This window comes from Scomber scombrus, chromosome 21 (genome assembly GCF_963691925.1).
Source record: "Scomber scombrus chromosome 21, fScoSco1.1, whole genome shotgun sequence".
Lineage (NCBI taxonomy): Eukaryota > Metazoa > Chordata > Actinopteri > Scombriformes > Scombridae > Scomber > Scomber scombrus.
The window spans coordinates 8,928,303-8,941,940 of NC_084990.1; the positions used below are offsets into that span (position 1 = coordinate 8,928,303).

Below are 13,638 nucleotides of genomic sequence, written 5' to 3' on the forward strand. Positions count from 1 at the left end.
TTTACTGTCAAATTTGTGGGACACTTTTATGGCACAGAAGGATGACAATTTTTCTTTTACGGAACATGGTGAGGGCACTGGTTTTCTACTAAAAAAGAATTTTGAGAGTTTCTCACAATGGCAGATGGTGCACGGATTGAAGGCAGATGGAAAAATCACTTTGAAAATGTTCATCCTCTTCAGTAAAGTGAATGAGAAAACCAAGCGTCACCAGTGAGTGGGCACTGGATATAGGACTTCAAAGGCCTTTTTGTGACTGGGGGTAAGAGGGTTTTGGGAAAATGTGGTCTTAAATTGAAGAAATACAAGGAGTGACAAAAATACCAGCACTTACCCAGCTCTAACTTAGTTTGACCAGCCTTTTTTGAATGAGACGTACTTCTGTATAAAAATGCACACATACAGTAGTTGAAAGTAGCTGCTTCCTGTGTGAGCATGTGTGTTATGGTTTTGGTTTTTTTGTGTGTGTTTAGGCGGGTGGGATATGTGTCACAATTTTGAGAGTTGAAGGGTAGGAGTTCAGTAGCTGTTTGACTAATGAATTGTTCACTATTATGTAATCTGTGGTAACAAGTTGAAAGACAGACTCCACAAGACAATCAAAGTAGCGTTTAGACAGATGGTTTCATCTCATTAAGACCCCCGGTGTGTGTCTGTCAGTGGATTTTGGAAAAGATTCAACCTTTGAAACTACAGATTGATGTTATCATTTTGGATAAGGAACTACTGTTGTGCAATGTACACTCCACAGATGGTTTCTTTTAACATTTAGAGGCCTTTTGGGCTTTTGGCAGGCTGTCTGGTATATCTGTGTCATTTATTGTAAAAATGTGTAAACAGTTTAGTTTGTGAGTGGCTCACACTCCATCACATAAAAGTCTTGAGTCGTGGAACATATGCTACACCAGCACACATGCTGCTGCACCTCTGGTCAGTATCACCAACGTTCAAGATAAATCTGCACAGGATAGTAGAGAATTAACAATACTGTGTTCGACCGGGGAAACAGCATGTTTGTTTGCTGTAGAGATAAGCTTTAGTCGTGCCCTTTGACTGTCTCCCAATCCCATCCTCAGTTTTCCGGTATGGGTCAAGGTAAATAGAATTACGCATTTGATGTCTGATTGAATTTTGAATTAATCTGCACATGGCTGCAGATGGACACACGAGAAGATCAGTGAGTTCCTTTTTTTTTCTCCAAAGACGATGTTTGGAATGCGTACAGAAAACAGTCTTTGATAAAATAAAGAGGATGATAGTGTGGAGTCACGAAGGCCTCCAGAAGTCATAATGTCAAAGTGGAATTTGGATAAAATATGAGCTGTGAAAGAGACAAATGTTTTCTCTATTGATGCCACTTCTCTCCCATTTATCATGTATTGTTTTTACTCTGTGAGATGATGATTTTAATAACTGACATACTGCTTCTATTGTGGCAGATGTTTAATCTCTAATGTTTGTAGGGGTTGCAGCAGATTGTGCGCACACATACACACACTGAGAAAGGAAGTGACCCACTGTGTTATGACTGTAACATCTGGCACAGATGTGATCCCGGAGTATGCATAGTCCTCTGGTGAGGGGATGGAGGAGAGGGGAGGGGTAAAAGCACACAACATAATTTATTGTTAATCTGTGTGACCTACTGATATTTTATTACGTCAGAACAAACACGATACAACATGATAAATGCTAAACTGTGATTAAATGGAATGGTTGTTTTTTTTTACATTGTTTAAGTCAGTTAACTCACTTTAGGTTTTCTGGTACCTTATAAAACACAGACATATATGACATGTTTTAAATGAATCCATCAGCGGTGGAGTGTGCTGACCAAGTTCAAGAACCCAGCATTCACCCAGAGCAGGTCATTTCCTTGAGGCTGTAGCCATTCAGTTTCCATGACCACAACTTCCAAAAGCACTGTCCCTGAAAAGGCTGCACTAACATCAAACTTAAAATGGGCCCGGTGGTGCCAATAGGCAGATTGTAGTGCCTATTAAACCAGAACCATGCTGGCATATTAAAGTTCAAACCTACCTGGACTGTCTGAGCAATAATCTGTTGCAGAGTCCCCAACCAATTAACTTTGACATGCACTAGTAATTGGCAGTTTTACAGCACCATTCTCTAAGAGAGGGGGGAAAAAAAAAATCTCCCTCTGTATACTATTTACCCATCAAACCAAAAATATATACGTTTGGAGACTCAAATTCTGCAGAAGTCTGGATTTAAAAAAACAAACAAAACTGTTGTTGCATGATGCAAATTTGCTTTAGACAGGATGATCTGTAAAAGCTGAAATGAAACCAGCCTCAGCCAATCTAAGAATCCTCTCATCAGACTTTTTCCACCATGCAAAGTACATCATTTTGGTATTACACCGACTTTTGAAGAATTACAAGTCGTGAAATGGTTTCTTATTTATACACCACAAAATTAAATCTCAAAATAACAGTTATCTATAGCAGGTTACATCCAACATATTTGTAGAATTCTTCAACCTATATTTGTCAAACCATAATTATGACTGTATATTGAACTTGAAGCAACAGAGTTAATAAAAGCAACCCCAGTGTGCACGGATGAACAGAAATAAGAGATGAGAAGGAAAGAGTGGGGGAGGGTGTGAGGTGTCATTGAATAAAAGGAGACAGAAAGGAGATTAGGTTCTGGGCTGCTTAACATACAGTAAAGATTTACTGAATATTAAAGCTTATGACATGCAGTGGGAGTGTGTTTCTATGCCATAGTGACTTCCTCAAAGACCAGAATCAGGGAACAATATCAGGACAAGTCTTGCATCGTTGCCAAAGGGATGCCTTTATTTTATTCTGTCTCAACATGTCAGGAAATGTCACCCTATGTAAAGAGGATCCGATTACACCACTCTTCTGCTACAGTCCCCTGTAGGCACTGCAATACGGGCTGCAAAAGGTCCACATTTCCTGTTCATACTTTTACAGTCATCACTTGACATTACTGGCGGTGTTATGTTATCATATGCATATGTTTCATGCACAGATGGGACAGTTGAGAAATTCATGTGATTGTGATTTCTTTCAATATAATAAAACATCTTTGAAATTCCTTTGAATTTTTCATGCCAGTATGTTACTTCCTCCTGCTGTAAATGTGACAAGAAACGCAACCGAGAGCACGTGCACGACAGTCTTTGGCTGATAAATCTCAGCCTAAGTATATTTAAAAAAAATGATATGTTGAAGCTCAGATGATGACACTAACTTTCACTTCTTTAGCTTGACAATGAAAACCTAAGCATCTGAGAAACCACTTCCTGCCAGGTGTTGATGACACCATTGCAGCGCTATTGATGTCCAATCAGGGGTCGGTATGCGCCTCTGTGGCCTGACAGCAGGAAGATGTCATGTGGTGTACAGCAGAGGGATTACAGCCTTTAATCTGCCTGTCATGAAAACCCAACTAGAGGAAAAAAAAGAGAGAGAGAGATCATGATGGAATGACAAATGGCGGATGTTGGAAATAAGATGAGAAAAGAGGAGATTGATTTTGGACCACACGGCATCCCTTCTTCAGCCGTATGGAGAGTTGTAAAAACCTGACGTGGGAGACTGATGTACAGACTTTCAAGTGAGTGTTTATATACTATGTGTATGTGAGGATATGTGTAGGTTTGCATACAGGATTTATTGTACAAGCACATCTGAGTCCACACAAACACACACTGAGTATCACTACCGCAGAATAAGCAAAGGATGTGGTCATGGATTGTTCTGGTGAAGGTTTCTATTTGCAGGGGTGTGTTTATCCTCACTGACCGTAAGAGAACGCGCAAGACTTCCACATGTAACCACAGAGAGACCAGAACACGAGCAGCTCAGAGGCCAAAGGACTCAAACTCACATTTTTCTTTTTGGCAAAATACCAAGATAGTCTATTTGTGTTTATTTACACGTTGTGTATACAGTGTATATCCACATAATCCTGAAAATTGGAAGAAAAATGAAGAAGGTAATTCAAAGGTAGAGTACTGTATTCCTCTTTACCCGGTTTTTCGTCTGGGCTCAGTGTTTAAAGCCACTATGCCATTTTTTATTGGCAGTATTGCATCTCTCAAATCATCCTGAATGTATACGTTTTTCTTCATAGCACAATATTAAGAGTCTACACTCATGCTCCTCTGTAGGTATTTAGTCATAAACCAAAGTATAAGACAAATAGAAATTTTGACTTGATGAGGAAAGCAGGATGAAAGTTAAAGGGTCACCAAAGTTAATTTATTCTGTGGGCGACATTGTCTGTTCAGTAGTTGCCAAGACATTTTACTCAAAACCAAAAATATTAACCTTATGGTGGCACTAAAGGAAAAGACAGGATCAGCAAAGTCAGTAGGATTCAACCTATGAGAATCCCATAGGTTGAATCCTATGAGATTTATTCTATGAATAAATCTACAAAATATATTGTTAATACATTCAATAGTTGATGAGATAATCTAGTCTGGATAAAAGTCATTGACTGACCAAACTGGTGCAGTATATGTGTGTTACCAGAGTATCTTTTTTATTACTTTCACTTTCACAGTTGGACATATTCAACCACTACACAGAGTAGCTTTAGTATTTAGGGTTATAACATAAATAACATAAGTATAAGTCACACAAGTCTATATAACTACTTCCTATATCAAGGAATTGCCCCCCTTATCCATAGAAAGGGATGAAGGCCAGAAGCTAAAAAGACTCAACAAACATCCACACCTGCAAGTAAACTCAGTAGATCAGTATGTATGGCAGCAAACCATGATGTACTGTTGAACTGTATGGAAACAAGTGCTCGGCTCATGCTCTTACTTTGCTCCTCTCTATAGCTCAGTAATCACTCTTTATTAGTCCAAACACCCACCTTTGACTGAGAGCCACAAGTTCACACCTGTCCTGTAAGCACTGCTGTGTTGCCTCCTGGGAAATATAGGAGATCACTAAAGAGAGAATGATGCCTTTTTTTGGAGTGAAGTATAAACTCAATCTAATTGTATCTGACAAGTGAGACTATCCAAAGGAGGAGTTTCCTTCAAGGCTTGGCATGTAGTGATGGTTTGGTCTGAAATCATCCTAAATATCCCTGTGCGACTATGTGAGTGCCTTTGAAAGTCCACGTCTGTAGGGTTTGGAAGCACAGCCCGTCCCGCCCGTGTCCATGTGTATCAAGAAGTCTTCCAGCTGCCAGTGCTGAATATCTTTCAGCTCGTTAGACTTGGCTTTGCACAGAAGTCTGACTATCAGTTCCAGCACCACATACTGTATGATGGAAGAGATTATTGTTCAGCTAATGGCGTTATGGCAAGAGAGCCTGTAATTTCACTCGCAGTAGTGAATCACGGAATGATTCACAGCTGAGATCTAGCTGAGCTCCTTGTTGGTGGTCGCTCGTTACGTCTCACCAGAGCCCCATGCAGATGTCCTATTATCCAGTAATAGTCCCTTCACTCCTTCTCAATGACTTCCCTTTGGCCCGCACAACAAAAGCTATAATCTAACTATAGAAACACTAATGTTTTCTCAAATTCAGCAGCAGCCGGACAAATTAATTCACATTAACAGTCATTTTAGAGAAATAAATGGGGGGATAAAGTTGGGGAAGATAGAGAAAAGCAGACATGCTGTAAAACTGCCAACAAACAGCCTTTATTTGCCTCATCAACACTCCATTACTAGAGGCAGACCAGTATTCTCTTTGGATGGTTTACTGTGTTTATTATTTGCCCTGTAGCCTAAAATACAATTAGCATAGCAACTCAAGACAGCTCCTGCTATTGATGTTAAACAGGTATAATAATGTTTACTATGGTTAGACGCAACTATAGTTGTCGAGACATTTTAGTCAAAACCTCAAATGTCAAGCTTATGATGGCATGACAGGAAAAATCAGGGGGTCACCAAACTTTGATCACCATCAATATGTCGTGGAGGTATTTCAGGAAAAAGCAAAAGTCAGGAGATGACTAATTAATGTTGAAGGGGGTAATAACTGTGCAAAATTTCATTGAAATCTGACAGTTTCTGTGCCACTGCCAGTTGCATTGCTGAAAAATAATAACAGGTACCAGATGTAGTTGAGCCAAATTAGAAACTCTGTCTACATTACATTTCAGCTTCTTAAATGTCAATATTTTCTGCTTTCTTTAGTCTTCTGTGATTGTAAACTGAATATTTCTAGGGTTGCAGACTGTTGACTGGACAAAAGAAGACATCTGAGGTTGCACCTGGGGCCTTGGGAAACTTTATAGACCAGATGACTAATTGAGAAAATAATGGACAGATTAATCAATGAAAACAATCAGTAGTTACAACCCTACATAATTTGTTATTAGTTCTTGAAACATTTTTCTTAGCTTTGTAGCTAGCACTAAAAACAATTCTGGCCTTTGTCTGATGTGATAACTGTGCGTGGGACCCTTTGACAGCAATGAAATCTGGACACAAGTGATCAGCTTGAGGCACATAGAGACAAGTGTGAGTGACACTGTCTTTTGGCTGTTCAATTGTGACTGGATCACCAAAGACGCATGTTAATGCCAAGTGTAAACAGGGCCAGAGTGATGTTGATTCAACTCTGGTTATTTATGAGAATGAAGTTTGTGGCTGAGTCAGAGAAGAGTTGAATGAACCTTTTTCCAAGACGGTCTTTTGCTTCACAATTGTACTTTCTGCAGGGCTGTCACCGTCATTGAATTGCATTCCTGTTACGTTGTCAATCTCTCAATTTAAAAGCTTTGATTCTAGTATTGGCATCATTTGAAATAATAATGTTCTGCAACACCCAACATTATTTATTTTAAAATAAGTTATAATAAATATTAGTATTTTGTTGTGATATAGATCTAATAAGTCAAAGACAATTGACTTCGTTTTCCTGGAAGTTTTATTATATTTGTTTGAATCTGCAGCCTCAGCACTTTAGAAAGTGAAGTGAGGTGAGGAGCTTTTGGTGCATTATAAAGTGTTATTGTTATATATGGAACACAGTAAACAGCAGATAAGTGCTGAGGTACTGACGAGCTCAGCAGCTTTAAAATGCATTTGTGATGAGGGAAAGAAATTATTGTGCTGGCGCATCATATATATTTAAAAAAAAAACACTGGAAACCGCCTGGCTACTGACTTTCACAGAGATATCTTTAACTTTCACTGAAACGGTTAAGCAGGAAAACTCCTGTCACCCTCCAAATGCCTTCCTTTACCCATAAATCCATTAACCAGCAGACAACAGGATGAGTAGAGGCTTTGGCGCCTTATTCTGTGGCTTTCCCTCTGTTTGTGTTGCTCCGTTGCTCGGTCTATCAGGTTCTCTCTCTGTTAGTAGGTGGCCCACTGCACTCAGACCACTTTTCCTTAAATGAAATGTCTGTTTGAAAAGCATGGGAGCCCACTCAACAGTGAGTAATAGCATCTCTTTCTGAACTGTCTGTCTCTGGTTATAGAGGGTGTCTATGAGTGCATGTAAGGTACAGAGGGAGAAAATGAGATACTGGAGAATCCTAGCACCATCTTGTGGTGGTGAAGAAGCATTTCTGCAATTCTTTTATTCCACATTTCTCGTCAGATTCTCTGCTTATCAGCAGGCTCCAGTGGCGCAATCGGTCAGCGCGCGGTACTTATAAGACAGTAGCCAGCAGAGCAATGCCGAGGTTGTGAGTTCGAGCCTCACCTGGAGCAGTAAAGTTTTAACCTGAGCTGTAAATCACAGATAAACTCTGATTTGATCACAAAAGAACTGGCACAATGGTTCATCTGTGAGATTATTCTACAGCAGAAACAAACACCAAACACGAACAATGCACGTCTGTTCATCATTAGACACATTGATTCTACCCAGGTTTTAGATTTAATTTAAATCAGACTGTCAGACACTTGTAATTGAAAAGTTTCACCATGTTTTATTACTGCATGTTTCAAATAGAGGCATCTTTGTGAGGATGGGCCATCTGGCTGTGTTTATTGAACAGACAACACAAATATTAAACATGTTTTTGGTTATTGCACTGTTCATCAATTGAGCATAAATCAAGATTTATACCTTCAATATATATTTTAGTGGCCAGCTGGTAGAAAGTATCTCTTAAGAAGCAGTGTTGCAATAATAGAAATCATCGTGGACACACACACAGTATAAATACAATACATATTATGTATTCACAGCTGTACTGTAGGAACTGGAGGAAAAATCAGCACCTTTTCCATTGAGTTAAATTAGACGAGTTAAATTAGACAAGTTCAGCACTGTTGGTTTATAAGTTATTGCAGAAGAGGGCTGGCAGATTAGTAGCTTTAAATATTTGGATTAAAGCACTTTATGTCCAATTATCATAATTACTTAATAAAGCTGGTCAGTTTTGAGGTTTGCTTTTTTTTTTTTTGGCTCAGACAGCTGGAGATAGTGAATTGCCCTACAAACCCATTTCCTCATCTGTTTGTTTGTGTTGTCCAGCTGGCAGGCGTAGGGGGCGCTAGTGAGCATGGATGAGCCGGGCAGCAGGAACAGCAGCCTGCAGAGGAAGAAGCCACCATGGCTCAAACTGGACATCCCCACCATCCAGCTGACGCCGGACGACACGCCCACACACACCCAGGTAAACACACGTACACACACACACACACACACACACCCACACCAGTCAAATATCTACAGATCAGAATGGCAGTATAATCAAAGCAGGAAATAGGAGAGAAATTCATGAGCATGGAATTTCAATTTTGACATAAAATATTAGTTTGACAAAAAAAAATCTTATTTCAAGGTTTAGTAGCTTTTTCTGCTTTCCATCGCATCTTACAGTCTTCTTCAGCATTTTGCTAATAACCGATATCTAAGCTATCTCCATGACAACTGAGCACGCACCATCTACTGAGGAAGACAGTGAGAAGTGAAAAAAAGCTACCAATCAAGGAAAGCCTTACCCCTAGCTGATAAATGTCCATTTTTAGATTTTCAGTGACTTTTACTTATTTCACATTTACATAACTTAAAATAACTTCATAATGTGTGTGTGTGTGTGTGTGTGTGTGTGTGTGTGTGTGTGTGTGTGTGTGTGTGTGTGTGTGTATTGCAGCCAGTAAAGCGCCTGCGCAGCATCAGCATGCCAGGAGAAAACCCCCAGACCTGCATCGCTGCCATGGAAACTTCTAACAACTACCTCAGACCCCCCACTCTAGAGAGATTGCCTTCCATTACACAGTCAATCAAGAGGTTAGACACACACACGCACGCACACACACACACGCACACACACACACACACACACACACACACACACACACACACACACACACACACACACTAATAGAGAAACAATCTTAAAAAGAACATTCCTCTCTGCTGATTTTCTCCAGCTGCTAATTTCCTCTGACTTCCGCATGCTTTATATTCTCAATAATTCCTCTGCACTAATAAATAGTCTGCAAAACTAATTTCAGCTGTAACCTCCTTTAACTACAAATTAATGTCTTTTCTTCTCTCTTGTCCTCCCTTTTCTTTGATTTTGCCTTATTTACTATCTGCTTTCCTCCCCACACATGCCTTCCTGTCCTCTTGTCTTCTTGCTAAACTGTGTGTAAAGTGGGAAAAGAGTGCACTTTGAGCGAGTCAACACAGTTCCGCCAAAGGGCCAGAGGGGCCCGAGGAGGGTGTCTACGGTCCGACGGCGGTCCTGCATCCCCAAAATACTGACCCGACGGCGTTCATCTATATCTGAAAAGATCATCAGGTACAGGAAACAATGGAAAAGAAAAGGATAGGTTCACAATAGTCTTAAAACTAAATGAGCAAAGCCAAAATGAACATTGAAACAAGTTTTTCTTGCTGTAATCATTCCTCCCGTTCATTCTTACTATGAGGAGATCCCTCCGCAATGCACTTACAGTGTAAATGATGGAGGGCAAAATTCACACATCTTCTTTCATGCAAAAACGCAGTTTTAAGTTAATTTAGCTAATATGAAGCTTCACGTGTTGAAATGATCAAAATCAAGAAGATATTTTTCAAATTCATTCTTTTTTGTGCCCTCTTTTTTACGATCCTTCCACTGCAGCTGAACAGGAAAACACTGTCCTTCGAGAAATAAAGGAATTTATTTGACTAAAAAGACTGTAACGGTGGAAGATATCCACTTTATTTAACTAACTCATATGGCTGAAGCTTCATATAATCTTCAGCTAAACAGCAATTGTAAAAAATGTAAAATTGACTGTAAAATTGTAAATCTATATGAGCACATCACATTTTAATACTTTTTGTTGTTTGGTGGCGTTTTTACCAATTTATCACGTGCAGTGAAGATTCATTGCAGAAAATCTGAAAACCAAACTCAAAGCTTTAAGAAGAGTTTCATTATATCCCATTATTTCAGCAACTGCCATTTAACTTATTCCTTACTTTGTAATTGTCTTTCTGTATAGCAGCTTTCATTGTTACTTGTTGAAGACAGGTGAGGGGTTCAAATCCACAAGGGATCCAGTCTGCATCTACGTTCAACCATAGATGTATTAAAAGAGCTGGATAGGGCTCCACCACTCTGGCAGCTAATTCTTCCCGGTGGCCAATTGGGGTATTGCAGCAAAAAATCCCCCCACAGCCCAAAAGCATTTTCCCCATAGACCACCTTTGTAAAAGATGTGTCTGTAAAACACATGACAAGACATATCAATCACAAGGACAAATTACTTTTTCTACTATAAAACTTTTTATCCATGGATGTTTTATAATTGTAAAACTTTCTTCGAGCCGAGTAAAGTGATTTAAAAGGTTTTTTTTAAAACTAGCTGAGCAATTCTATCCAGCTCTTGTAATACATCCATGCATTCCACAACATGAGATCCTTCATACAAGATTTAAGCTATTGTGATCAAACGCATTTTTGCTGTCTTTGCTTTATGCACCTGCAAGTACACCACCCACAGCTCTCCTTTTTCTTTCGACACATACACACAAAGACACAAAGACACACACACAAACACAGTGTATCAGTGTCAGTGGGGTGGCACACAGAGCCACATGGTCTGAGACACACAAAATAATACAATTACTCATACTGACTATCTGTTCGCCTCACACAGCATGCGGGCCACATCAAAGCAGCTCCTCTTGCAGCGTTAAACTGAATATAAATGTTTGAATGCAGACTGAGACATCGAGACACTCTCTTCAAAAGGAATGTCTTAATGTCTTAACGTTATCATGCTTAGGTTTATTAACCTTGTATGTGTGTGTGCAAGAGAGAAACAGAAATAATCCGTTTGATGTTTATGGGAGAATTAACTGGATTGAGAAGAAGTTTGTGTGTGTACATGACTTGCCGGAGGTTAGCTGAGGTACGTCCTCATAAGAGTTTGACAGCTAGTCAAACAAAGTGTGTGTGTGTGTGCGTGTGAACTTCTTGCTTGTGAGGAGGGCGCTCTGATGTTTGTTGACCCAAAGGATTACTGGGAAGCTCTTTATGAGTCATTTTTCACATTAAGGAGACATTCATTTGGACATATCGGGCCACAGAATCGCACGCATAATCATTTATTTTGGTCACACTGATGCTTGTGATGATTGGTGTTTGATGTGTGAGTTTGCTTCACACACTCAGATGCACTTCTTTTTAACTGCTGGCACAAATATCTCAGCTGCTCACCAAGGTGCGGGGTGGAGTGTGTGTATGTGTATGTGTGTGTGTGTGTGTGTGTGTGTGTCATGTCCAGGCATGCCTTCCCTTCCTCCTCCTTCTACTCCTCTTTTCTCCTCTCTCCTAATGTGTATGATGTCCTATCTTCCTTCCCTCCCTTCTTCTAATGTCCTATTTCCTGTGTTGTGGGGTGCTGGTATGTTAGAAGGAGAACCAGTGTTTATACACACTCCTGCTAAATAAGACAGAGAGACAAATACAGAAAAAGAGAGAGAGAGAGAGAGAGAGACAGGACTTCATTGATAGTGATCGTTGAGGCTTAGTTTGACGAGTTCCAGAGCTGCTTTCTTTTTTCATCCTCTTTTTTTTATTTTTACATGAGCTCTGGAGGAGAGGATAGTGGCAGCCACTCACTCACTCTCTCACACATACACAGTTATATGGAAACTTCAGTTGTGTGCCGGTGACACAAGGTCAAAGCATTTTAAGTGAGCAGGACCAGCTGGAGGAAAACCTCTGTGGAGTTCCACATCAGGACGATCAGATTCCCGTCTGGTCGAGGAGATCAACGCCAGCTTCCCTTCTAACCTTTGATGAACCAGGAGCTCACTGGAGCAGGTCGTGGATGTTACGTACAGTCTGGACATGTGGCGATCATCCTCCGTTTTTCCGTGACAGCGAGCGTTGGAAGGTACCGCTGGCCTGGATATCAGGAAATCCCCTTCTGGAACATTGTTATGTGTTATGTGCAAAGGGATCAGTTTGCGTTCATCGGATGAGGGTTTAAGACGGGTCAGGGGGTAAGCAGGGACGGTATGTCAGTGATGATGGGGATGAAGGCAAGACAGCTCCACAGTCCAAGCCCCCCTCAGGTATGACCCAGACCCTGAACCCCTCCTGGAGCGCTCTGGACAGGTGAGTGTGCTGAGGCAAAGCAGAGAAGAAGAAACAGAACAGTTGTGTTGATTTGAGGGAACTTGACACACTTTGGTCTGTGGATGGAAATGTTGAACAAAGCTCTTGTTGATGTGTTTCATTCCTTGTGGAGGGATTGAGGTTTTCTCAAAATAGAATGCAGGATTTAGCCAAGACAGGCAGCTTATATTCTGATATTTTAGTCGAATCTTTTGGGTTTTATGATTGAAAACATTTACATATAATACTTGACTGATTTGTCCTCTATTTAAGCAGTGGTGGAAGCAGTATTCAGATCATTTCCTTAAAGGAATAGGTTAACATTTTGGGAAATATACTCTTTCACTTTCTTCCTGAGCGTTAGATGAGAAAATTGATGTCACTGTATGATAAATATGAATCTCCAGCCAGCTAAGCTTATGAGCTGGCTCACTGAGAGTAACCACAGAGTATTTCAAAAATTAAAATTGCACTTAAGTACAAGTCCATGCAGTATTAGTTTAATAGCTGTAGCTGCAGCCAAATGTTCTTTGTAGGCAGCAGAATTGTTATATATCTCATTGTGTATTTTATATCAGATCATTATTATTATTATTACATGTAAGCAGTGTTTTGATGATGTAGCAGGTCAAAGAGTGGATTTATTTTAATGAATTAGTGTTGTGTATAATATCTGAAGAAATAATGAAGTGTAGTAAAAGAGAAGACATTTACTTGAAGTAGTTGCAGTCATAAAATGAAGTGTCTTGTTTTATTGAATGATTTCAGATATTTGAAGTCACCAGCAGATTATATTTTGAATCAAATGTGTGCCAAAAAAATGACAAAAATCATCAGTTTTTTTTTTCTTAGGCTGTGAAAACATTTGAAAAAGCATTAAGATCATTTTAGGGCATGAAGACCATCCATACCTATTCAGTGATGGGGTAACTTCATATTTCTCTTAAATGAATGATTCCTTTATGAAAACAGTAAGAGTCCTGAAAGAATAAAAGAAAATATTGAAAGAAAATAAAATGAACGTGCAGGTTTAATAAACACATTTTGTTGTATTATAAGTGCTTGTATTTGTC

General features: G+C 39.7%; 1 protein-coding gene and 1 non-coding gene across 2 annotated transcripts in view; both read left to right on the top strand.

Moving 5' to 3' along the window:
• rhbdf1b (rhomboid 5 homolog 1b (Drosophila)) overlaps positions 1-13,638 on the top strand; it is a 36,724-nt gene that overhangs the window by 12,149 nt on the left and 10,937 nt on the right. The window contains exons 2-3 of the mRNA XM_062442364.1: positions 8,473-8,614; positions 9,095-9,231. Coding sequence (XP_062298348.1) covers positions 8,501-8,614; positions 9,095-9,231 — 251 coding nt within the window. The 5' untranslated portion in view covers positions 8,473-8,500. The remainder of the gene's footprint in view (positions 1-8,472; positions 8,615-9,094; positions 9,232-13,638) is intronic.
• Positions 7,607-7,700, top strand: trnai-uau (transfer RNA isoleucine (anticodon UAU)). The gene is made up of 2 exons: positions 7,607-7,644; positions 7,665-7,700. It is a non-coding gene; the product is annotated as a tRNA-Ile (tRNA).